Here is a 27,500-nt window from a genome sequence, read left to right as displayed (position 1 = left end):
TCTGGGCTCTGTGGCTGCTTACAAGGGGGGAGAACAGGGAAGGAAGGAGGTGCAAGGGAGGAGAGGAGAGGACCTCCCTGCTGCATAGAGCAGCTGTGTGCTGGCACCGCCTGCCCTCTCTGGGGGAGGAGGGGGGGGGGGTCTACAGAGAGGGGGGACACGCAGCTCCGGGCCTAACCCTAGGCTACTCACACCAGCCATATGCCCAGGCGAGGGAGTACGGCAGGAGACACGGGGAATCAATGGCCACAGTGTTGAGAGGGAACAGTGAGGGACTATGGAGAGATCCTCTGTGGCCTCAGCTGGTAGGGCACAGCGCTGTGTGCACTCACTGCAATGGAAGTCGCTTTGGATAAAAGCAGTAGTTAAATGGCATATATATATATATATATATATATATATATATAGAGGTTCTACTATAGCAGACTAGCTCCACCGGAGCCCAGCCAGGTCAAACCAAGGCTAAGCTACGTCAGCTGATGCCGGATGCCTCGCTTCAGCTGCAGAGAGACTGTCTTTTTGCTGTCAAACATCCCCGGCTGTCTGATGTCTGCCTCACATAAAAGGAAGACCAGCGGGCTCGGACGCGGGAGACGTGACTGCGGGGAGCCTTCGGAGAAGCACCGTGACGAGTCAGGAAATTAATTAACGCTCCTGACAGCAGCGCCGGGTGAACGGCGGTGCGAAGGCAAGAGGCGCACCTGCCTCTGGGAGACAGAGAGAGAGAGAGAGAGAGAGAGAGAGAGAGAGAGAGAGAGAGAGAGAGAGAGAGAGAGACAGAGAGAGAGAGAGAGAGAGAGAGAGCAGGCTTGTTTGCTCTCTGAATCATTGAAGTTGTGTGTCTGTCTGGTGGTGACCAGCCGGCAGACCTGAGGCGGATAGCAGCGTATGAAAGGGTAATGAGATGTCTATCGCCTGGCTCACAACATTTCTCTCTCTCTCTCTCTCTCTCTCTCTCTCTCTCTCTCCCTCTGCCAGGCTCGCCACGGACCACCACGGCAGACCCTGATATGATAGCGCTGACACCTGGGGAATTGCAGAGTGGCCCTGGTGAAGGGGGAGGGGGGTAGGGGGGAGCTGGTGGGGGGCTGGGGGGGAGGAGGGGGGCAGCAGAGGCGGGCGGACAACGTTTTACACACTGATTCTGCTGTGATGGATGCAATCTGCCCACAGTCCTGCCCAGACGTCCTCCCTCCAGCCTGACTGTACTGTAGTCCAATCTAGGCCGTGTTCATAGTTTCGATGATTAGTCGCTTAAAATCATATTTTCATCTCAATGGCAGGATTGTAAGCTTTTTTTTTTTTTTTACTCCGCCATGAACATATCCATTTATATAGCTCACAAGAGAGTGCTCAGCTGTGCCACCAGTTAACGAGAGTCATAGAAATGTCACTTTATCCCAACCATAAACGGAGCCTTTACTATCTATTTAGGTGTGATTGGCATTTGATTACTCCCTGTTCACTGGAATGGCTGTGAACTTAGTTCACATTGTCACATTGTCACAGGGCCGCAGAGAGCTGTAGTTCTGTAGTGGTGTCAGCCAGAGAGCAGCGTCTGAAATAATCATACTTAAATGCCAAACATTTCTTTTTATTATTATTTCTGACACTAGTTCTGAAATTAGCACTTCACAAGCCAAAAACAGGTCCCCTAAATAATCAAGGAATGACCTGGTTTGCCAGACAGTGGCACACCACCCCACCCACACCCATGAGAAAAAGTATGTGGGCCTTCAACTGAAGACTATGTGGTTTTATAAGATAATAACTTGATTAACATCATATCATGATGAACCATACAGTCAACACTTCACAAACTATTTTACTGAAAAACAATAGACCCACCCTGGGTACGAACACTTTGCCCGGCTGCCCTCGAAAAGGCGGTACAGGACCATGGCCGCAAGGACAAACAGACTGAAGCTCAGCTTCTACCCCAGGGCCATCCAGGCCCTGAACACAGCAAAGACCTAGGTTCTGGGCCCTGGACAGTCTGGACGGATTGATGGCAGCTGCTGGATTGAAAAATCAGGTGTAGTGCTGAGGCACAAATGTGTACATTTCAAGCCTGCAAACTGCGACACTTTAAAGGAATGTGCAATAACACTATGTGCAATATGACAACCCTAGTCGTTTTATCTGTACAGTATAGTATAGTGGATAGTGTACATAGCCTTTATTTATGTAAACCAGCTCCTTTCCCTTCTTGTTTTTTTAGTTTTTTTTTCTTTCCTAGCACCAGGGGAGCCACCCCTCCCAAATTTCGTTGTTTGGTACCTGTACTATAGCAATGACAATAAAGATCATTCATTCATTCATTCATTCATTCATTCATTCATTCATTCATTCAGAAGTCAATGGATCTTAAATTGGCATGTATGAAATGTCATACCAAAATCATCACAATGTAATTTATCTCAATTTATATTATTTTTTCAGAGATGATGGGATGATTTGGGGATGATGGGATGATTTGGGCATAACATTTCTAACATTTAGGGTCCATTGACCTCCATTGGTTTTTGGTTAAAATCAATTAGTGACAGTGTCCACCTAAAGAGATCTTAAGTGATGATTGATGTCTCTCCTTGTCTATAGATTCATTTCAGGGTAATGAACCAAATATGTGTGGTTTTGTAATTTAGGTGAACTATTATTTTAAGCCAACATATGATGAGAATTGACGGAAATAAAAACTCTGCAAGGCATTTTCAATAATCACTCTCCAGGACTATATTTTATTCAGTAAGTACGTTTACCTGCTTCAAAGATTATTTTCCCAACAATGTCTGTTTGTGTATTTTGGGGACAGATGTGATTGTAGTGCAGTGTGGATCGGAGAACCATTGTGTAGAGAGCAATGTGCAGAAACGATTTTTCTTTCACGCCGTTCCATCATTTATGGTCTGCTTTTTTATCGATTTTTTCTCTCTGTTGTCCCTCAGCATAGCATCTCAACATTGGCAGAAGTGGGGCCAGGAGAATTCCCTTGGGCCCTAGAGATGTGCTTGAAGCATGGGAAGTCTGCCCTGGCCCTGTAAATATGTAGGTCTCTGCAGGAAATCAGGGATCAAAATGCACTGACACTTCATAGGTCATACTACACTTCACACTGTACCCTAGCACGCATATGCACATAGTAATGACACACACACACACACACACACACACACACACACACACATACACATTGTCATAGATGCATACAAATTATGTGATTGGGAACAATCAACATAAAATCTCATACAGTGAGGTATGCTCTAACACATTGCATGGTTGTTACCAGGGAGAGGACTTAAAGGTCCAGTATGTATGTATCCAGTATGTATGTATATAGATTTAAGCTTTAAAAATGTTGCTAAATGGGCATGTTCAAATGGCAGTGATCAAGGAATGAGATCACGTAATAAAGAAACAAAGAACTTTCTCAAATCTGGTGTCGAGGTCGAGCACTGGCCCTTATGTACCTATTTGATGTTTCCCCGCTATTTGCCGCTATTAGAAAACGTAGCATATGTGGATACATTTTTTTTGTTGTTGAGTGAAGCCAGCTACTGCTAGCTTAGTAAGTGAATTTAATGTTGTTTAAACTGTCTGTGTCGTTGGCTAGCTATGTGTGCTGGTAGAATCAGAATCCTTCTTCTAGCATTATGACTGTTAATGGCCCCTGGTCCTAGCATAGATTACTTTTTCTTGCGATGACTGATAGATAGATGATTCACTTACTTAGACGAATGTATTTGTTGTAAGTCGCTTTGGATAAAGGCGTCTGTTAAATGGCATTGTCAGTGTGACCAGAGGGGGCAGCAACGAGCGAAACAACAACATACTGTACCTTCAACTGACACCCAGACTGACACGACTACACGAGGAGACGAGTAATTACAATCACACACTTAGACCCACATATAAGATTACTGACACTGATAATTAACACACGTTCCAGCTCTTAAGTTAGACACGCACACACACACTCACTCACTTTCTCCACTCCGCGCTGATGGGTGTAAGCCGCAAACAGACTAATCCATCTCGATCACGTCGACACGTAGCGATTCCAGGTTTTGCCACACTCACTAATTACTCTTTAAGATAATCAGTCTGTATCGCTGGCGGTGGCGTTCTCCTCCATCACATGGTGTTCCGGGGAATAAGATGTTTAATCTATGGGTAGATCAGAGCTACTGGGACCGGGTGGTAGAGGGGGGTGGGGGGGGGGGGGGGGGGGGGGGAGAGGGATGAGCAGAGGAGAGAGGGAGGAAAGGAGGGACAGGGAGGGAGGGGGGTGGAAATTAGAGGGAATTTGGGCATCTTAACAAACTCTTAATTGCGTTCTCTCTCCTCTGGTGGCGGCAGGGATAAATGGCAGTCTCCGGAGAGCCTCTGATCCACTTTCTGCCTCTCTCCGCAAGTCCTACAGCCGAGCGACTGATCAAAAAGATGGAGCGGCCTAGATGCTTCAAACACATGGGACCTTTTTTAACAGCGTGGGACTCTGTAGTACTGTACTGGCTTGTCATTGAGCGGAGGTTTGAATTGTTGAATTTCACAGAAAAACAGAGGAAGAAAAGGAGAAAAGGAGGGGGGGGGTGCCATAGAGAGAGAGAGAAGAAGAGAGAAAAAGAGAGAGAGAAATCGAGGGGGAGAGAGAGAAATCGAGGGGGAGAGAGAGAGAGAACAAGAAAAAGAGAACGAAAGAACAAGCAAAAGGAAGAGAGAGAGAGAGAGAGAGAGAGAGAAAGAAAAAAAGAAAGAGAAAGAGGAGAATGGTGAATGGCTCCATGAATAGATAATGATCATGCTCATTGCAAAGGCGCTGTGGGCATTTGTCCCACATATGATGCAGACTCCATCAGCGCTGACCTCCACCCACGTTAACGCTATTACGAAACACATCATCTCTCCATCCCAGGGGACGCCCAACTACAGACCACAACAGCCCACCAGCCCCCCCACATCTCCCCCAAACCACCCCCCCCCCACACACACACACACACCCCACCCCTGGAATATAACGAATGGAATGGAATGCATGGAGTGGAATGAGGAATGGAATTAAACAGAATAAGGAATGGAATCAAAACAGCACTGTGTGTTTAATTCCGTTCCTCGTTCCATTCCATCCATTCCTTACTCCATTCCATGCATTACAATGCGCCCGTCCTCCGATTTCTACCTCCACCAGCCTCTCCTGCGGCAGGATAATACAAGGCACCCTGAATACAATATACTCTACAAAACGATGGATTCCACGGAAAAATCGAAATTGATATTCCGTGGAATATTTCTTAAAAAGAAGAAAAACGTCTCTGAACTCGGAAGAATCTATGAAAAGGATGCATTAACATGCGCTGGCGGTAAATAGTGTAGGAGTGGAGAGAGAGAGAGAGAGAGAGAGAGAGAGAGAGAGAGAGAGAGAGAGAGAGAGAGAGAGAGAGAGAGAGAGAGAGAGAGAGAGAGAGAGAGAGAGAGAGAGAGAGAGGAGCGTAGGTTTTTAAGTTGCTGTCGCTGGGCTGTCACTGGCTCTGTCAGAATAGATCCATCACCGCTCAGACACGTCACTGCTACATTTTCATGAGTCCAGTAAGAGGCAGACCTTATTATGCATTCTGTTTAGACACCACACACACACCCCTCTCCTCCACATACACACACACACACACACATACAGGTACACACACAAACAGGTACATACAGACACACACACATACACACACACACACACACACACAGGTACACACACACACACACACACACAGGTACACACACAGACAGGCACACACACACACACACACACACACACACAGTTCAAATGAACCCTCTTCCTTACCGTGTGAACTGGCTTCTGAGGCGTGTTTGATATGACGGCAGACGTCTGTGGAGGAGGAGGATGATGATGGGGAGGTGTCAGCTGAGGGAGGAGGTGAAGGTGAGGCGGAGGAGGAGGATGATGATGGGGAGGTGTCAGCTGAGGGAGGAGGTGAAGGTGAGGCGGAGGAGGAGGATGATGATGGGGAGGTGTCAGCTGAGGGAGGAGGTGAAGGTGAGGCGGAGGAGCCGCCATCTTCCCAGGTGCACGGGGATCAGCCATCTTGTTACCTGGTATCTTTGTCCTCGCTTAACTCTATCTGTCTCACTCTCTCGTCTCACACCATCACACACACACACACACACACACGCACGCACGCACGCACGCACACACACACACACACACACACACACACATACACGCGCACACACGCACACACACACACACGCACACACACACACACACACACACACACACACAGTATTGAAGGATATAAGATATGCAGCGTTAGTGTGTGTGTGTGTGTGTGTGTGTGTGTGTGAACAGTATGGCAGTGCAGATGCAGCTAGTCCCTCTGTGCATATGCTTCCACTGGGAGAGGCACAGCTGTGGCACAGCATCGGGGCGTTAACAAGCCTTATCAGATACACAGGCATGACACACACACACACACACACACACACACACACACACACACACATATGGCGTACACACAAAATATGTTACTGTCCATACGCCCATTCTTATGAGCACAGGGTGCTCATGCATACTTATGAGCATTCACACACACACACACACACACACACACACACACACACACACAACGTACACACACCGTACACACACTGTACAGACACACACACACCGTACACTCACACACACCATACACACCGCACACACACACAACGTACACACACCGTACACACACTGTACAGACACACACACACCGTACACTCACACACACCATACGCACACACACACACACACACACACACACACACACACACACACACACGGGACCGTTAAGCACATGGATGAACACACTCATAAAGAGACTACACACAAATTCAGTCTATGTTCTCTTTTGTTTTATTTTACAGTCACCAGATGAGCAGATACATCATTTTAGAAAAGAAATTGATATTTGCTTGTCAAAAAATTATAATACAACTTTTCAATATAGATTATGTACAGAATGAAATGTCGTTAAAATGAAATAGCATCATGTCTCTGTAATAAAGATGAGGAGGGGTGGAAGGGTCAAAGTTCAGACCCTTCTTCTCAACCAATAAATATAGACTGTATATATTAGTGTATGTATGCTGCACTTGGCCAGGCCTGGAGGACACCAGGGCAAGTTTTCAATGTATTTCCGTGATCAATTCTGGTACATCACTGTGCTACACACACACACACACACACACACTCACACATACACACACAAACACACACACTCACAAGAAGCTCGACATACAAGCACAGAGGGGCCAGAGACCAAATTACAATCGGGTTACAACAAAGGGGGCCATGTCAAGTCAAGAAAGAAAGAAAGAAAGAGAAAAAGAAGTAGAAAGAAAAAACATAAGATACCCGTCACAGACCCCTTGGACCGCGGAGAGGCCCGGCTGTGTGATTAGATCGAGGCATGTTAGAAGTGGCTGAGCAGCACTTGACATTCTGGCCTGATTCAAACAGCCGGTTCCTACAGAGGCGTACTCAGCTCTCTGTCTGGTCTCTCCCAGTCACTGCCTACCTCTCTCTCTCATTTACACTTTCTCTCTCTCTCTCTCTCTCTCTCTCTCTCTCTCTCTCTCTCTCTCTCTCTCTCTCTCTCTCTCCATTCCTGCTCCCTCTCCCTCCCCCCCTCTCTCTCTCTCTTCATTCCTTGCTCTCTCTATCCACTTCCCCCCGCCACCCCCCCTCTATAAAAGCAAAAACACAAAACCCTTAATCGGCACTGTATACAACAGGACAAACGACCGCACGATCACAGAACGACCACAAGAACAGACGACAGCAAAGTAAAGCTATGGCCAGGTGTGAGGTGGGGTGGAGTGGGTGGGGTTGGGGTTGGGTTGGGTGGGGTGGGATGGATAGGGTGGGGGACCTCGTTTTGAGACAGACAACAGCAAAGTAAGGCTATGGCCAGGGGTAGCGGATGGGGGGGGTTTCAGGGTGGGGTGGGGTGGAGTAAGTGGGGTGGGGAACCTCGTTTTGAGCACGTAGCATGGTTATTATCATTAGTATATTTCTGTCGGGTGGGGGGGGGGGGGGGGCACAACCTCTCCAAACATCTCCCTTGTGCTTTCTGAGCAAGGATTATGACTTAAGAGTCCATGGGAAAACACAAACACAAACACACACGCACACACACACACACACACACACACACACTTGCATAAATCATCCATCTTGCTGGGCGGTTAATTACTTTTTGACTCCCCTCCGCGTGACCTCTGGATGTGGGGCTGTGATAGGACGGGAGGGAGCCTGGGAAGAGGAGATAGCACCAAATAGTAATCTGCTGACCGTGTTAATCAGCGGTACAATTCACTAGTGTAAAACACGCCGGCTTTAACCTGCGTCTGTATGGCGGATGGGACAGGGGGCTTCGCTCGCTCTGGGTTCTGATGACGTTAACGTTGAACGTCCGTCCTCTGATCGAAGGCTGCTCGCTAGACTGTTCGGAGGTCAGCCGGCGGAGGTTGAGACGGAGAGAGGCAGCACAGACCAATCAGAAGAGCCCCCCCCCCCCCCCCCCCACACTCCAGAGTGTAAGCAGGGTGCGGGATCGTTGCTTATTTCATTATGAGGAAAGCTACATAAATCGAACCAAATGGAGAGAGGAAGAGTTACAGAGAGGGAATATTTGCATTTCTCCCCCACACCCTTCCTCCCTTCCTCCCCCCTCCCTCCCCCATCCTCCCCCCTGCCCCCCCATCCCCATCCCACCCCCCATTTAGTGCAGAGTGACTTTAATCATCACTTTCGCCAAAACACATTAAGCCGGCGTGTCCGGAGGTGGAGGGAGGGGGGGAGGTGTGTGGGGGGGGAGTAAAAGAAACAGAGAGAGTGCCGCATTAGATTTGCAATAGTGATGCATCAACGTTGGCATTACTTTGGAGATTAAAGAGGAGAGGGTTGCATTTCAATGGGGAGATGCTGATGGCCGGTCTGATGGATGACTGTCCTCATAGACGCTGCTGAGGGACGCAGCAACAACACCACGAGGGAGGGGAAGGGGGGACGACGACTCACACTGACCCTGAGGACGACAACCTCCCCGTCCATCCTCCGTCCTCCAACGCTCCATCCATCCCTCTGTCTCTCCATCCATCCACCCTTCTATCCCTCCGTCCCTCCACCCCTCTATCTCTCCACCCCTCCATCAATAATCCACCTCTCTATACCTCCCTCCATTCCTCCACCCTTCTATCTATCTCCTTCCCCCTCTACCCCCCCCCCCCAATCTCCCCATCCTCACATCCTCACTACCTTCCAACCCGTATGCAAAACATTCAGCGCACATCTGCCGAGAAGCATTATTTATGCGGTTTGTTTGATCCTGTTCTCAAAGAAAAAAAATACCGCCTCTTTTTTTTCTTCCACGAAGAAGAGATAAGTGGTTTGCATACATTAAACTTAAGCCAACACACAATGTATCTTCCTCTGCTTTTTGTGGTACTGCATCTGTTTGAAAGTGTGGATGTAAAGTGCTTGAGAGCTTAGGACAGGCAGGGGTAGAAGAGAGGGGTTGGTACCAGAATAACTGAAGGACATGAACCAGGGGGGGGGGGGAGCAGTCTTCGAGAGAGAGAGCGAGAGGGAGAGCGAGAGAGAGAGAGAAAGAGAGAGAGAGAGGACAGCAGGGAGTTTTAAAAGGAGTCCTCAGGAAACAACATGACAATACAGATTTGTCCTTTTGTCTCGGAGTAAAAGAAATCACAGTCAATCAGTCATTCCAAGGGTACAGCCACGACCAGCGCCCGGAGCTCGGCCTTCTGGGTAACCTCCTCTGCCCGTTGTGTCTCTCGGGGCCCTCTCTGGGTTCACCCAGGCACCCAACTCTGGCTGTTGTGTGCCTGCGGTGGGATGGCGAATGCCCCTATGCTCATCCCCATTCCCATCCCCACCCCTTGGGAGAGGGAGCCGTCAAAGTTGAAGTCCATGCCCTCGGTGTCCATAAAGTCATTGAGGAGGATTGACTCCACGTCACAGTCCAGGCTGTTGGGGATGACGTCCATGTCCAGGTCCACAGGCATCCGGTTGAGTGGGTTGTGTTGTTGGCCGTGATAGCCGGCGCTCTGGGAGGGGTGATGGTGGTGGTTGTGGTGGTAATAGCCGTGCCAGGAGTCCATTAGCCCCTGGGGGTGAGGCCCGGCGTAGGGCTGGTGGCGGGGTTGGGGGTGGGGTGCCGAGGCCAGGCGGCAGGGGTCCTGGGGGACGTCGAGCACGCTGGCCGGGTTGGGGGGCAGAGAGGGGGCAGTGGGGAGGTGGGCGCGGGGGGGGGCGCCGTAGTGGCTGGGCGTTTTGAGGCTGTAGGGCTGGAGGATGTCGCCGGTCACCCTGGGGGAGAGGGCCTGGTGGCGTGGTCCGCTGTGGAGGAGGCTGTGGATGTGGCTCTGGGTGGGCCGGTTGGGGTTGTGGTTGTGGTTGGGGTTGTGGTCGTGGCTGGGGTTGGGGGTGGGGTTGAGTTTATGGTCGTGACTCTGGGAGTAGTCGTGGCCTGGGTGGAGTTGTTTGTAGTCCAGGTTGGCGTGGTGTTTCGGAGGGCCGTGGTTGTGGTTCTGATGGTGGCTGGGGTTCTGGTCGTGAACCGCGCCATGGCCGTTGTGCAGGCCGGGGTTATGACCTTGCTCGTGGTTGTTGTGGTTGTGGTTGTGGTTGTTATGGCTGTGATTGTGGCTGCGGCTCTGATTGTGGTTTGTGTGCGCGTGAACCCCGTTGGTTCCCTGGGTCAGGAGAGCGTGTGTCTCCCCTCCTTGTCCCAGGACCAGGTCCTTGCTGCAGTACTGTGGCCCTCCGGTGAGGAGGCTCTGCAAGGCGTTGTTCTCCGAGTAGGCCCTAAGGGGGCGCTGGAAGCTGGCCGGCTTGTTCTCTTGGATGGTCTGCATGGGGGCGTGGTGGCGCAGGATGCCCAGGGAGGGCTGCCCGTAGACGGGCCCGCAGTACGAGCCTTCCCCCTTGGGAAGGCCGGGGCCGTAGGGGTAGCCGTTGCATTTGAGCTGTGGGGCCTGGGGGTACCCTCCCTCGTCCAGGCTGATGGCCCCCGTCAGGTCAGTCAGCTGGGGGAGCTCCACCGAGGGGCAGTGGCCCCCGGTCCCCAGGGCCGGGGAGCGGGTGCTGGTTGGGCTGGGGTAGAGGCGGGGCGAGGCAGAGCAGGACAGCCCCCCCTCCTCCGGTACGTCAGGCTCAGCCTCGGCCAGGATGGGCGACAGGCAGCCGCTGAGCGTGGAGGCGGAGGAGGAGGTGCGGGAGTGGAGGTCCGTCCAGGCGTCGTACTCCTCGCCCCCCACGCCGACACCCCCTTTCCCTGCCGGGCTGCCGTGCTCCGGGGAGCCCTGGACCCCCGGCCCGGCCCCCCGCCCCCGGCCGCGACCCAGGCCCATGGCCCCGCCGCCGGGCTTCTTCCCTCTGACCCGGCCCTTGGTCCTCAGGTACCTGGTGCCGTTGTTGTTGTCGGTGGAGGCGGCCCGTCTTCTGGGTCCCTTGCCCATCTTGCCCCCCTCTGGGTTCAGCATCCACCAGGAGCTCTTCCCCGTACCCTCATTCTGCACCCGGATGAAGCGCGTGTGCAGGGACAGGTTGTGTCGGATCGAGTTCTGTACGAGAGAGATAGATGGGGGAGAGGGATGGGGGAGAGGAGAGGAAAGGAGAGAGGAAAGAGAGATAAAAAAAGAGATCAGGGGAACATTTAGACACCCGGGGGAACATTTAGGATCGAATAATCATTTCTTAAAACACACAATCACTTCTAAAAACGACTAAACTATTTGACCTGTATGGTATGGTAGAGAGAGAGGGAGAGAGAGAGAGAGGGAGAGGGAGACAGAGAGAGAGAGAGAGAGAGAGAGAGAGAGAGAGAGAGAGAGATGGAGTGGAGAGTATGGTGGGCAGAGAGCACTGAAGTGCCTCAGAGTAGCACCGCCAATCGATTCCACTCCTGACCAGCCTCTCTCTCTTTCTCTCTCTCTCTCTCCCTCTATCTCTCTCTCTCTTTCTCTATCTCTTTCTCTCTCCGCACACGCTCACTGAGTCATAATACAGCGGAGGGTTGCAGCCAAACACACGCCAGAGCCTCCACATTAAACCATCACCAAGGTTACAGAAATGAATCGCGCGTGGCAACCCAATCACAGACACCCTGTATCGATCGCAGAGGCCTCTCTCATTCTCTCTATCTCTCTCCAAAAAAAGAAAAAAAAGAAAAAAGGAAAAAGAAACCCAGAGAGCGAGCCAGCCAGAGACGGAGAGACGGAGAGAGAGAGAGAGAGAGAGAGAGAGAGCGTGGAGGGAGTGGGAGGTGTGATTTGGCACAAGGAAGTAAAAGGCGGTGGAAGAACACCCGCCAGAAACGGAGAGAAGGAATCATCAGAGGGGGCGGGCCTATTTAACCTCCTGATAAAACACCATGACACAATAAACATGACCCATGTCTTTGATAGCTCTGTGGATATTACTGGTGGTGGAGTACATCTCTGGTGTAATTGGTCTTTTGGGGGGGTTGGAGGAGATGAGAGGTCGGGGTGGGAGATCATACGTGTGTGTGTGTGTTTGTGTGTGTGTGTGTGTTTTGTGCAGTATGTGTGTGTGTGTGTGTGTGTGTGTGTGTGTGTTTTGTGCAGTGTGTGTGTGTGTGAGTGACGACTATGTAGTACATCTGAGACTCTTATACCGCATTAGATGTCAACGCCAACCTGGACAGAGCCTAAGGAGGAGCTGAGCAGGGAAGCATATCATCTGAGAGGCTAGCCAGAGCTCAGCACACCACGTACGGCCAAAATCTCTCCTGATCTCTGCCGTACTGTCCAGCGTTCCTTGCTCTTCTCTGACGCCATTCCTTCACACTCTCTCTCTCTCTCGCTCTCCTTCGTTTTCTCTCTTGATATCTATCTATCTCTATCTGTCTTCTCCTCCCACCCCTTGTTTATTACCTAGCTATGGTTTACCGTCTACGTGTCTCTTGATATGACTTGGAGCCCAAGGGGGAGGCTGCTGGATGTGTAAATCTGAGGACGGGGCATTAAATCTGTTCCATGCATTACAGTGACGCACGCACTCCGTCCTCCGATTTCCGCCCTCCACCAGCCTCCCCCGGGCTCCGGCCGGCGTCCTCTCTATCAACTTCATCTTCCGTTGGTCCCCGCCTCCTGGCCAATTTTCCCCCTCTCAGCCCCCATTCATCTCTCTCTCCCCTCTGGTCCTGGCTTCCCTTGATCACACCATTCCTCATTCTCTCCGTCCTCCTGCATCCATCTCTCATTCTCTCCATCCTCTGCGTCCATCCTCTCGTCACCTAGCCAGTGACACGCGATTTCCATTCCCCGCCATTCACATGGAAAAAGCCGAGCAAATAACCAAAACAAATTGGGAGATGCAAATCTATTTTTCAAGAGGCTCACCTCTCCAGGCAATCCATACCGCCTATGTACTCCAACAACACCCTAACTGGAGACCACGGGAAAATTGGACGTAGCCTTGAATAGATTATGGCTCTTTTGTTGGCCGACATATTTTGTTTAAAAAAAAAAAAAAGCATAAAACCCAGAACAAAAGATAATAGGTTCCTCACAATGTCTACGGGAAAATGCAGCACTAAGTGGGTTGCAAATCGATGCTGAATACTACCTTCCATTTTCATACATGCTGCTCAAAGGCAACAACACCCCGCCCTTCCCCCCCCCCCCCCCCCCACACACACACACCACCACCCCCCAGTGTGACTTATAACTGGCAATTTTACCCAAATTCTCCAATGAAAACATGCTGCTTTGACTCCAGTCTTTTTAGAGGAGTTGAGATCGGATAAACGAGATGCATTTATGTTCTTTCGCCCCTCAGAGGGGTCCTCTTCTCAAAGAGCAAGGCTGCCAAATTGCATGAGAACACACACTGATGAAATAGCCGGATGCAGAGTGGCAACAGCAACGAGGTACACAGAGGGACTCTGTCAAAGCCAAATTGAATGATGGTGGTATGTATGTGTGAGTGTGTGTGTGTGTATGTGTGTGTACAGGCACGCGCGCACGTATGTGTGTGTGTGTGTGTGTGTGTGTGTGTGTGTGTGTGTGTGTGTGTGTGTGTGTGTGTGTGAGCAAGGCCATGGATGGAGAGGGCCTGGGTCAGGTGATCTGAGAGCGATGCCCTGACAGGTTGCTCGCAGAGACAACGGCGGCTCCAGTTGGGGGTAGCCATGGCAACAGAGTAAACCAAAAGCGGGGGGGAATGAAGTGTGGGGGAAAGAGAGAGAGAGAGAATGAGAGAGAGAGGGAGAGGCAGGGAGGGAGGGAGGGGGAAAGAGAGAGAGAATGAGAGAGAGAGGGAGAGGCAGGGAGGGAGGGAGGGGGAAAGAGAGAGAGGAATGAGAGGGGGGGGGGCAGATGCTGTTTGATGCTGCAGGCAACTCCGAACAGCCTTTTATCTGAGTCTGTCAGACTCCTGTTCCCTCGCCACAAAGCAGGCTCAATCACCAGCTGTCACGATGCCTCACTACCTGTGTGGAGTGGCAGTGATTAGCAAGTCAGCAGTGATGAGTGTGTGTGTGTGTGTGTGTGTGTGTGTGTGTGTGTGTGTGTGTGTGTTTGTGTGTGTGTGTCTGAGCGACCCACACTACCAGTACCACCAGTGCCATGACAGTACCCTGGCACGCGCCATGATTACCTCACTCAACGCAGCACATCCACGGCACAAGCAGGGTACAAATGAGCCCCTTAAAGTGGCGGACCACCTCGTCATGCAGATCTCACTCTCACACTGTACATCCACAGGCAGTGCAGCAGTCTCTCTGCCTGATCTCTGTCATACAGATCTGTCCTGGAGTTACTGTAGTACACTGCAAAAAGTAAATCTAATTAAGATAAAATATCTTAAATCAAGGCGATATATGCTTGTCTTTTGTCTGACTGCACTAGATTTAAGATATCTTTGACTTGTTTTAAGCAAGTCACTTAGGCAAGTGAAATGTTCCTGTTCTGCTTATTTTATTTCCCCTATTTTACAGCTTTTGTTTCTTGTTTTTGAGAGCTGACTTTTTTGCAGTGTAACCAGGCCATTCTCTTCCTTTCCCCCCTAATGCAGGGAGAGATTGAGTGTGACAGATGGAATGGTGAATGCTTCAGATCCAGTTCCCTTCCGTGCAGTCTCTCCTGGAGACGGGGTTGCGTAACAGCTGGGTCCGATACGACACATTATCAGAGACACATTATACACACATAGAGTATAAATAGAAAAAGGGGAGTTTGACCCAGACGCATCTCTGCTCTCAGTCTGAGTCAGCGGCTGGTCAGGACCAGTGGTGCGCTAGTGGCCCCTCACCCACACGTGCATGCATGCGTACACACACACACACACACACACACACACACACAAGCACACACATACTCACACACACACATGCTCACACACACAAACACACATGCTCACACACACACACACATACTCACACCCACACATGCTCACACACACACACACACACACACACACACACGCACACACACACACACACATGCTCACACACACACATGCTCACACACACACACACATGCTCACACACACACATGCTCACACACACACACACACACAAACACACACATCTCTCTCTCTCTCTCTTTCTCTTTCTCTCTCACACACATACACACTCTAACACACACACACACACACACGCACGCACACACACACACACACCTTCTCTCTCTCACACACTGCCCCCAAACACCCGCCAACCACCCTCCCACCCGAAAACTGGCAATCATACTTAATCCCTCTCCAGCCTGAGTAATCCCCGACAATCCGAGGCTAATCCTGGTTAATTCCAGGCACTCCTCGGCTGGGTTTCACCCTGAAACCACGGCGACAGCGTGGGGATTGGTTGGATCACGGCGATCGAGGGTGGGCGCAGTGTGGTGGTGGACGTAATTGGCGGGCAGTTTGGGTAAAGCCAGAAAGAAAAACAAGCGCAGGTTTCATCATCCAAAATACGGCCAGATTGACCTCTCCATGTCAGCCTCGACGTCGCCGTTTCTGGAGAAAACATGTTTTTTTTCTCTCCAGCGGATCCCTATTAGCCGAGCGGTTTATGACAACCACTGCCTTAGGAGTTAGGGTTAGGGTTTGGGTTAGGGTTAGGGTTTTAACCCCATATGGCTTTACACACGGTCAATCCCACTCTGCTGGTAGTGTGTAATCAACCAAAACGTGGCGTGTTCGAGAGAGAGAGAGAGAGAGAGAGAGAGAGAGAGAGAGAGAGAGAGAGAGAGAGAGAGAGAGAGAGAGAGAGAGAGAGAGAGAGAGAGAGAGCTCCTGTCAGAGTCACCAGAGAGCTCTATTCAATCAGCTCAACCAGAGAGAAGCCTTTTGTGGGGCTCACCTCTCTTTAGCGGTAATGGATCCTGATCAGGCGCAAGGTTAATCCCACTTTAAAGAGACCTTTTCACCCCACACCTCAGACACCTCACACCTATAACACCAGCAGTCCCAGGCCATTATCTTTCAGTTACACACAACAATGTTTTAGTTCTACAGTCAGTGATGGAGTAGTCGAGGGTAAACGTGGTAAAACTGTAAGCACACACCCACACACACCTTCTCTCAGTCAGTGATGACGCGGAGGGTAAATCACTGGCCGTTTATGCATCTTTTTGGGAGGGTTGGGAATAACAGCTTTTACTGCCCCCACCTTATGAAATGTAGTAACATTTTAACATTCAACGTTTATGCTTGTTATTTTATCTCTGGTGTCCGGTATTTTTCCACCTTCATCCCTGGTAACAGTAAAAACAAAAATTAAAAAGTATATAAGAAACGATTTCAATCCATCGGGAACAGGATATTCAGGAATATACAGCTCAAACACCCTTCTAATGTTGGATGCTTTGAAGGAGCTGTCAACACAAACAGAGCGCCGAGAGAGATTAAACGAAGATACGTTTCGACCTCGACGCGAGTTTCATGAAATTCATGGGAGTGATTTCACTGTTGTCCAGGGATACAGAACTAGTTTCCTTATTGTTTACGTTATATATTCTATGTTCCCTGCACCTGTGGCCTCGTGTGAGGACACTGCCACCCTGACCTGTTGACACAGAGGGCCTTGTTATGAGAGAGTAGACACAGAGGGCCTTGTTATGAGAGTAGAGACACAGAGGGCCTTGTTATGAGAGAGTAGAGACACAGAGAGCCTTGTTATGAGAGAGTAGAGACACAGAGGGCCTTGTTATGAGAGAGTAGAGACACAGAGGGCCTTGTTATGAGAGAGTAGAGACACAGAGAGCCTTGTTATGAGAGAGTAGACACAGAGAGCCTTGTTATGAGAGAGTAGACACAGAGGGCCTTGTTATGAGAGTAGAGACACAGAGGGCCTTGTTATGAGAGTAGAGACACAGAGTTCCTTGTTATGAGAGTAGAGACACAGAGGGCCTTGTTATGAGAGTAGAGACACAGAGTTCCTTGTTATGAGAGTAGAGACACAGAGGGCCTTGTTATGAGAGTAGAGACACAGAGTTCCTTGTTATGAGAGTAGAGACACAGAGGGCCTTGTTATGAGAGAGTAGACACAGAGTTCCTTGTTATGAGAGTAGAGACACAGAGAGCCTTGTTATGAGATTAGAGACACAGAGGGCCTTGTTATGGGAGAGTAGACACAGAGGGCCTTGTTATGAGAGAGTAGACACAGAGGGCCTTGTTATGAGAGAGTAGACACAGAGGGCCTTGTTATGGGAGAGTAGAGACACAGAGAGCCTTGTTATGAGAGTAGAGACACAGAGAGCCTTGTTATGAGAGTAGAGACACAGAGGGCCTTGTTATGAGAGTAGAGACACAGAGGGCCTTGTTATGAGAGAGTAGAGACACAGAGAGCCTTGTTATGGGAGAATAGACACAGAGGGCCTTGTTATGAGAGTAGAGACACAGAGGGCCTTGTTATGAGAGAGTAGACACAGAGGGCCTTGTTATGAGAGTAGAGACACAGAGGGCCTTGTTATGGGAGTAGAGACACAGAGGGCCTTGTTATGAGAGTAGAGACACAGAGGGCCTTGTTATGAGAGAGTAGACACAGAGGGCCTTGTTATGAGAGTAGAGACACAGAGGGCCTTGTTATGAGAGTAGAGACACAGAGGGCCTTGTTATGAGATTAGAGACACAGAGAGCCTTGTTATGAGAGTAGAGACACAGAGGGCCTTGTTATGAGAGTAGAGACACAGAGAGCCTTGTTATGAGATTAGAGACACAGAGGGCCTTGTTATGAGATTAGAGACACAGAGGGCCTTGTTATGAGATTAGAGACACAGAGAGCCTTGTCATGGGAGAGTAGAGACACAGAGGGCCTTGTTATGGGAGAGTAGAGGCTGTTGTTATGAGAGTAGAGGCTGTTGTCATGAGAATAGAGGCTGTTGTCATGGGACAGTAGAGGCGGTTATCATGGGAATAGAGGCTGTTGTCATGAGAGAGTGAGAGAGAGGCTGAACTAAGAAACAAAATGGAACTGAATGGTATTTACTGTACTCTCAGTCCCAGGTAAGTATGTAAACCATATTGAGACGAACAAGTTGCGAAGCGTTTTCCTGACAGGACATTTTTCTCTACTGCCTTTACCGCTTTATTCTCTGTGGAGAGTTTCTGTGGGCAGGGGGGGGTTCTTTTAGAGGATTCAGTGGAAATTCATGTAGTGAATTTTATGGAGAGCGCTCTCTGTCTCTCTCTACTTGCTTCACATTTTAAGGAGCCTCCTAAATAACAGCGCATTCCACAGGGCATTCTAAAGAAGAGTGTTCTGTTCTACATGCCGCGCAGGGTGTTTCATTGCCGACGTACCCCGTACGCTCCGTGCCTGAGCGTTCAGAGGCCCTTGTTCTCGTTCACGTTCCTGAGAGCTAGCGAAAAAAGCGACTAGCGAAAAGCCGCTTTTTCTGCCGTACCTCACGACCATTATTTATTAATCCATTTCACACAGCCAGGAGTCATTATGCACGGTCCTGTCAATGGGTATCTCTCTATGCCGTGCGTTTACTTGATAATAAGCAGGAGTGGGGGAGAAGATAAAAGCGTCGACTGCGCTCATTGTGGAGGCCGCTTCCTGCAGGCGGGGAGACTTAAATGAGAGCAGCCAGCTCTGTGTGGGAATGGGTCTCGTCTGCTAAGCCTGGCTGGAGGCAATCGATGGAAATTAGTCAACGCTAAAGATCCACTTCCTGTGACTGATGTCACGGGCGGCACTTGTCTCTTTGAAAGGAAATAAAGAAGTGGGGGTCTGGGGGGGGGGGAGATTAAAGGGGTTGGAGAAGGTGTGAAGGGGGAAGGGAGCCTCGGCTGAGGGGGTGGGAGGGAGTGGGGGGGGGGTGGGAGGGAGTGGGAGGGGGGTGGAGGAGAGGTGGGGGGTGGGAGGGAGTGGGAGGGGGTGGAGGAGAGGTGGGGGGATACAAGACTTAGGGTTGCAGGAAAATAATAGGTCATCTCAAGCTGCAGGATGCGAGGTAGCAACAAAGATACAAAGCAACATTGAAGCTACAGTGACTACAGCCTGACTACACTAGGGTGACTACAGCCTGACTACACAGCCTGACTACAGCCTGACTACACATTGAAGCTACGGTGACTACAGCCTGACTACACAGGCACTGGGACAGCTTCACATAAAACGTGTTGCCTCCACCAATACAGAATTCAGAATACAGAATTCAGAATTCAGAATACAGAATTCAGAATTCAGAATACAGAATTCGTGGAGGCAACACGTTTTATGTGAAGCTGTCCCAATGCCTGTGTAGTCAGGCTGTAGTCACCGTAGCAACAACACACTATGAACATGCTGTTACACGTGGTGCGGTCATTCACATCGGATATGGAGTTGAGAGTTTTGTGTTGTTACACAAATGGGATCAGGAACAGTCCTTATTCTACTGACACAAAGAAATAATAATAATAACATCATAAAAACAGCAACGTCTAAGAGGAAGGACCGTGTACTATACTACTGTCCTGCTGTAAAGACTGTAACAGCATGTTAATACATTCCAGAGTTACTTCACACACAGAAACAATAACTGTAATGTGTGTCAAATAGTAATAATTGAAATAGTGATGTAAATAAATAAATACAAATGTATAATAAAAATGAAAATTAGTAATAAAAATGATACAGCCGGAGTAGAAATGGCAGTACTGTAGTAGTATAGTAGATGTACTGTTGAATGATAGTGGTAAATATAGTAGTTAAACTAGTACAGTTGAAGTGATAGTGGTAAATATAGTATTTAAACTAGTACATTAAGTGATAGTGGTAAATATAGTAGTTGTACTAATACTGCTGAAGTGATAGTGGTAAATATAGTAGTTGTACTAATACTGCTGAAGTGATAGTGGTAAATATAGTAGTTAAACTAGTACAGTTGAAGTGATAATGGTAAATATAGTAGTTAAACTAGTACTGTTGAAGTGATAATGGTAAATATAGTAGTTCAACTAGTATTGTTGAAGTGATAGTGGTAAATATAGTAGTTAAACTAGTACTGTTGAAGTGATAATGGTAAATATAGTAGTTAAACTAGTACTGTTGAAGTGATAGTGGTAAATATAGTAGTTAAACTAGTACTGTTGAAGTGATAGTGGTAAATATAGTAGTTCAACTAGTATTGTTGAAGTGATAGTGGTAAATATAGTAGTTAAACTAGTACTGTTGAAGTGATAATGGTAAATATAGTAGTTCAACTAGTATTGTTGAAGTGATAGTGGTAAATATAGTAGTTAAACTAGTACTGTTGAAGTGATAATGGTAAATATAGTAGTTAAACTAGTACTTCTGGAGTGATGGTGGTAGTAGTAACAGTAGTGTTGTTCCGATACCGATACTAGTATCGGCATGACCACCGATACGCACAAAAATGCTGGTATCGGTATCGGCGAGTACTAACAAAAAAAAAAAAACGATATTATTATTTTTTTTTTTTTTTTTTTTAAGTACTAAAGTTATTTTGTTTGTAAATGTTCACTTGCTGTTGCACTACTACTACGACTGTATTATATCTTAAATGGATATTGCACTGATTGGCATCTGTGAGAGCCACATTTCAGGTTTTATAAGGGGTGGATTTTCTTGTCACCATACCAGGTAGGCAATAAAAAAAAGTTCTATAGTATTCACTCTCTGTTGGTATTTTTTCCTGTTTTACAAAGGTTTTGAGCAGTGCCAGACTAAGCGTTAGCAATAATTTTACATCGAGGTGAGTATGCGGCTCAAAAAACATGTTTTTTTGTTTTGTTTTTTCAAACGCCGTGGTATCGGATCGGTACTCGGTATCGGCAAGTACTGCACGGTCAGGTATCGGGATCGGGATCGGGATCAAAAAATGGTATCGGAACAACACTAAGTAACAGTATCAACTCTAGCTGATGTAGCAGTGCTATCAGAGAGGAGGTCAGATCCTGAGAGGAGCACCAGTCAGCAGTGGGACTGAAGCCAGCCCTCCAGCGACAGAAGGCCTTTCACTCCCCCTGCTCCCCGTGGAGCTGCCGCGCTCTGGGGAAGGAGAGGGGGCGGGGGTGAGGGAGGGAGGAAGGGATGGAGGGAGGGAGGCAGCGTCTGGAGGCTAACCTGAGAGAGGTAGACAGGAAGGAAGCCTGGGGGACCAAGGGGCGGACAACGAGCCCGATCCCCAATGGACCCCCGCCACTAATTGGAGTTGCCGGCAGCATGGCTGGCGAGAAAGCTTTCCCCCACGCAGGACACAACACCAGGGGGAGCGGAGAGAGAGAGAGAGGGAGAGAGAGCGAGGGGAAGAGAGAGAGAGAGGGGAAGAGAGAGAGGGGGGAGAGCCTGTGGGCGGGAGGAGAGGCCAGATAAAAATAGAGCGGGCAGATTAACGAGCATCTGAAAGCAGGGCAGGGGATCGGAAAATCCTCTCTGCGTGCCAGCGCTGGCCCCCGTCCTCCGACCAGCGCCAACCTCAAGGCTGGGTGGCGGACACAACGAGGGCAGGGGCGTAGTCGCATGCTCCACCACGGCCAACGCACCAGGCTCCTCCCACCCACTAACCCACCTCTCATCCTACATATCTGTCCGCCCGCCCACCCGCAACTCCGCCACGGCAAGCCACCTCCCCTGAGCGTTCACACATGCCAGGTGGAGCGCTGAGACACCTGTGGGAACATCACGCCCTCCTTTAGAGGAAGCTGGGAACAGGCTTCATCACACCTGCCAGCGTGTGTCCCCAGCACCAGGCACCTCTCCTCAGACTCGGCCCCTCTGGGGAACAGGGGAGGCTGAGGCTCAGATGGCTCTGATTGCCTGTCCTGGGACCCAGGAAGACAATCACACCGAGATGGAGGAAAGCAACCTGATATACAGTGTATACATACTTCATCTAGAAAATATACACTCACCAAATGCTTTATTAGGAACACCTGTACACCTTCTCATTCATGGAGGTGGTGTAATGGTGTGGGGAATGTTTTCTTGGCACACTTTGTGTAAAATCAACCATCGCTTGAATGCCACAGCCTATTTGAGTATTGTTGCTGACCATGTGCATCCCTTCATGGACACAATGTACCCATCTTCTAATAGCTACTTTCAGCACGATAATGCATCCTGTCACAAAGCAAAAGTCATCTCAAACTGGTTTCATGAACATGACAATGAGTTCAGTGTTCTTCAGTTGCCTTCCCAGTCACCAGATATGAATCCAATAGAACACCTTTGGGATGTGGTAGAACGGGAGATTCACAGCTTCAAAGCGCATCTGAAAAATCGGCAGGAATTGCAATCATGTCATCATGGACCAGAATCTCAAAGGAATGTTTCCAACATCTTGTGGAATCAATGCCACAAAGAATTGAGGCGGCTTTGAGAGGTCCTACCCAGTATTAGTATAGTGTACGTAATAAAGTGTTCGGTGAGTATACAGGGTCTGGTTAAAAAGTCCTCAAGTAGTGCATTGTCATTATGCATTATCAAAGTACAGATTGTAAGCTTTCTAATGATGTGTCATACATTGAAATCTGAAAATAGTTGAAGAAGATATGCTTATTTGCTTGTTGGTACACCGGAGAATATTGTTCTGAATCAAAACACACGCAAAACAGCTGCTAATAGCTATTGGCGAAAAAGGAACATCGCTACGAACATCTAACTACGGTACATGTTTAGCACATCACAACATGGCATGCTGATATCAACTTGCTAAAAACACATAACTACACATAATTAGATGATCACACAGTCCTTGCTTTTGAACACGTAAGTTTGTTTACAAGCCATGTATCACTTACTCAGTAGCCTGGCAGACGAGGCAGTGAATCCAATTCACAAATTCTAAGTATTTAGTTCACCTAAAACTGTTGTTTGTTATATTGCGTGAGCTCCAAACCAATTATTTTTCGCTTTTTGCTCATTTGCGCGACTTGAGAATTGCCGATATGTGGCCCTTTTCACCAGACCGTGTCACATATACTACATACTATACACATATCTCTCTCTCTCTCTCTCTCTCTCTCTCACTCTCTCTCAATAATACAATATAGTAAGTATATCTATTTATACTAAATATACTATAATGTACTAAATATACTATATATATTATTCAGGTTGTCGGTCTGATTACAAACACCAAACCCACACAATGTATTTCTCATTTTCCCTATGGTGTGTGTTTACTGTACAGTACACAATCAATCATTGTGGTGTCACACTCGACTTGTTTCTGTGTCTGAGGGAGACATAATGTCACCTCAATGCAACGAGGAGCGGCACAAAGACGTGACTTCGTGCTTATATACCATTGTAAGTTATAGTATAATCTCCACATAGAGTTGTCTATATATAGGTAACACATGAAAGGTTTAAGAGCTTTGATCCCATCCATTTGTTTAACTAATTGAATGCATTGAAATGTGAGGAGATGTTTTTATCTTTGAAGAAAATGGTTGCAAATGACAAGTTGATGAACTCCCACAATCACACCTATCATAGCTCACATTTCTCACTTTGCTCTTGTTAGTCAGACCACTTTTTAAAGCACACAGCCACACACACGCACACGCACACGCACACACACACACACACGCGCACACACACACACACACACACACACACACACACACTGTTAGCCTGGCACGCTAGGCCTGCTCATTACTACAATGCCAAGCTACCAGTTGCTAAGGAGACCTGTGGGAGAGGGAGGGTTCCTGTTGCCATGGCAGCAAGCCTGCTTCCTGCCAACTGTCTTTCCCCATGAGACCTGACCATAGTAGACAGAAAGAAAGACGGGAAAGACAGAGAGGAATACAGAAGAGAGAGAATGAAGCAAAGAAAGAGGGTCTGGAGGGGGTTATGGCTAAGAGACGTTGAAAGGGAAGGACTTGTAAAGATGGCTCGGGGGTTGCCGGAAAAAAAGAAATAAAAAAATAAAAAACTTGAAATAATGCCCTGTGGAAAATTGATGAGGTGAAAGCAGAAAGAGGGAGACAGAGAAAGAGGCTTTGAGAGAGAGCCAGTGTGGCCTCAGCTTCCCATAGCCGTGCATGCATGCGCAGCGCTGCATCCTGTTGTCTTTGTCAGCTGGTGACTGCACAACATGGCCGCCGACCGCAACCAGTTCCAGCCGTTATCCCCAGTTCCCCCCCATATCCCCCCCGCCCAAATCTTCTCCCACCATACCATGTCCTGGGGTGAACCCCCTACCTCCCCCCAACCCTCCTCCGTTCTCTCTCTACGAAAGCCCAGCATATGACAGAGCTTTCACTGAACGCATTCCCTCAAGAGGAAAAGTTGCCATTGGAGAGTGTGCTAAGTAATAAATCAGGAAAAATAGGAGAGGAAGAAAGAGAGAGAGGGAGGGGGGGGGAGAGAGACTGAGAGAGAGAGGGAAAGAGAGAGAGAGAGAGAGAGAGAGAGAGAGAGAGAGAGATAGACTGGGAGAGACTGAGGTATAGGCTCCACGGCGGCCGATATAACTGAATCTGCGATGATTGTATATGGTTTGCACCTCACGGCCCCATGACTCCGCCGATTTCGAGAGCTGACACAGCGAACTTATAAAAACTCCGGGGGGTTTCCATATCGTATTTGGTATCGTGTGGTCGGCGATACAGGAAGGTGTGTTGAAAACGATGACGCAGAGTCACTGGATAAAAGCATCTACTAAATATCTCAAATGTAAATGTACATATACGTGCATGATACGTCTGTATGGTGTAATTCATGGCTGACTACAATCTCAATGTCCACACTTGTACACAACTTAAAACGCATGGCCAATACGAAGTGCATCATACCAGGACAACGAAGAGAAGGCTATTTTAGCTTCTTTTTTTTTTTGCATGATCAAATGTTTGTATTTGATATTCGATACATGTGTACTGGTGCAAGTAGCCTAATGTGATCAGTCACTAATACAGCTGAAAACAGATTTTTGATATTATATATTGAAATAAATCGTTTTCAGAACATCCCATTCCACTGACACATGCCTTCTCTATTTGAACGACCACATCAACCATGAGGTGGACTCGGGCAAGTACTGCGGCATGGTCATGCTGGACCTCCAGAAGGCCTTCGACACAGTAGATCACCACATATTGTTAGATAAACTGAAAGCAATTGGGTTCGATAGAACATCGGTGAGCTGGATGCAATCCTACTTAGAGGGGAGGGAACAGGTGGTTAGTGTGAACGGAACACTGTCCCCCCCCCTCCCAGTGACCTGCGGCGTTCCACAAGGAAGCATATTGGGACCTTTACTGTTCCTAATATATGTGAATGACATGTCATCAGCATGTGATTGCAATTTGTTCCTGTTCGCGGATGACTCGGCTCTGCTGGTCTCTGACAGGGACATATTGCAGGTGGAAAAAGCGCTAAGCACTGAACTGAGTAGAATCTGCATCTGGCTAGCTGACAATAAACTATCAATACACCTAGGTAAAACTGAAACCATCCTATACGGATCCCCATCTAAACTCAGAAAGGCTGTAAATATCAAAATAAAAGTGGGTAACATTAATATCACAAGAAAAGAGGATATTACATACCTGGGCTCCATCTTAGAGGCAAATCTTTCCGGAGATAAAATGGCAGCAAAAGTAATCAAAAAAGTGAACCATAGAACTAGATTCTTGTACAGGATATCCTCACTTGTCAGTAAAAACACACTGAGGACCCTATCAGGAGCTCTCATTCAATGTCACTTCGACTATGCCGTAACATCATGGTACTATAGAACCACAAAGGCCCAAAAAACAAGACTCCAGACAGCCCAAAATAAACTGGTTAGGCTTCTGCTAGGCCTCAACCCTAGGACACATCTAACCGCTGCTCATTTTTTGAGCCTTGATTGGCTACGAGTAGTTGACAGAGTGCAGCAGCTTGCACTGGGCCTGGTCTTCAAGATACGCTACACCACAAAGACACCCAAGTACATGTCAACATACTTCCAAAAAGTGAACAACGTCCACACATACAATACCAGAGGAAGCTCCACGAACCACGTTCAACCGCGTTGCACCACAAACAAGGGGTTAAACTCGTTTGCAAACTATGCAGTAAAAATGTGGAACGCCCTTCCTATAATCTTAAAGGAGTGCAAAACACTGCCCACCTTCAAAACCACTCTCAAAAAACATTTACAGGAGGCTGCAATCCGTAACTGGACCCTCTAAATCAAAAATCAGATTAAAAGACCCGAACTACCCACTGTACATACTTTGTGTTTTGTCCCCCGCCCCCACCTGTGGTGTATGTCCCCACCTGTCCTACCCGCTGTACATACCTTATGTTTTGTTGTATTGTTCTTCCCATGATGGATGTATGTTTATCTTGTAGATAGTACTAGTTATTTGTCTGTATTATCTTGTAGATAGTACTAGTTTTTTGTCTGTCTTACATGTAACGATGAATTGAGAATCAAGGACCCCAATTGAAATAAGCCAGTGGCTTTCTTGGGTTTTTATCCTGTTAGTTGACCTTGTATGTAATATGTACTTTCATGTACCTACTTCTGCAAATCTTCTAATAAAGTTTTCAATCAATCAATCAAATGGTATCTGAGAGCACAATAAATAGCCTACACTTGATGAACCAGTGCTGTGATATTGTTGACCGACGGTGGAGAATCAGAACATTAGCAACCTACTTTCAGCTTAACCAACCTACTTTTACAGAGTTTCAAGAAATACGTTATATCTAACCTTCATATGTGTGTAAATCTGGCTCTGATAGCCAGTGCCAGTGTTTTGGCTGATAATCATGTATGCACTAGACGATATTGGCACCACTGTCGGCACGTCACTGCAGCACGCGCATGCCCAGTGTACTTGAAAGAGAAGTGGAAGAGGAAGAGGAAGAGAGGGAGATAGCGAGAGAGAGAGAAAGAGGGAGAAAGAGAGAGAGAGAGGGAGAGAGAGAGGGAGAGAGCGAGAGAAAGAGAGAGGGAGAGAGAGAGGGAGAGAGCGAGAGAAAGAGAGAGGGAGAGAGAGAGGGAGA

The 27,500-nt window shown here is 48.2% G+C and overlaps 1 protein-coding gene across 1 annotated transcript in view; it reads right to left on the bottom strand.

Moving 5' to 3' along the window:
• Nucleotides 1-9,861: 9,861 nt before the first annotated feature.
• Nucleotides 9,862-27,500, bottom strand: part of foxo6b (forkhead box O6 b) — a gene marked incomplete at both ends in the record, with an annotated part of 31,326 nt that continues 13,687 nt past the window's right edge. The window contains one exon of the mRNA XM_080532652.1: nucleotides 9,862-11,634. Coding sequence (XP_080388778.1) covers nucleotides 9,862-11,634 — 1,773 coding nt within the window. The remainder of the gene's footprint in view (nucleotides 11,635-27,500) is intronic.

Source organism: Nansenia antarctica (genome assembly GCF_963989245.1).
Source record: "Nansenia antarctica genome assembly, chromosome: 5".
NCBI classification, from domain to species: Eukaryota; Metazoa; Chordata; class Actinopteri; order Argentiniformes; family Microstomatidae; genus Nansenia; species Nansenia antarctica.
This window is presented reverse-complemented; position numbering and strand designations above follow the sequence as displayed.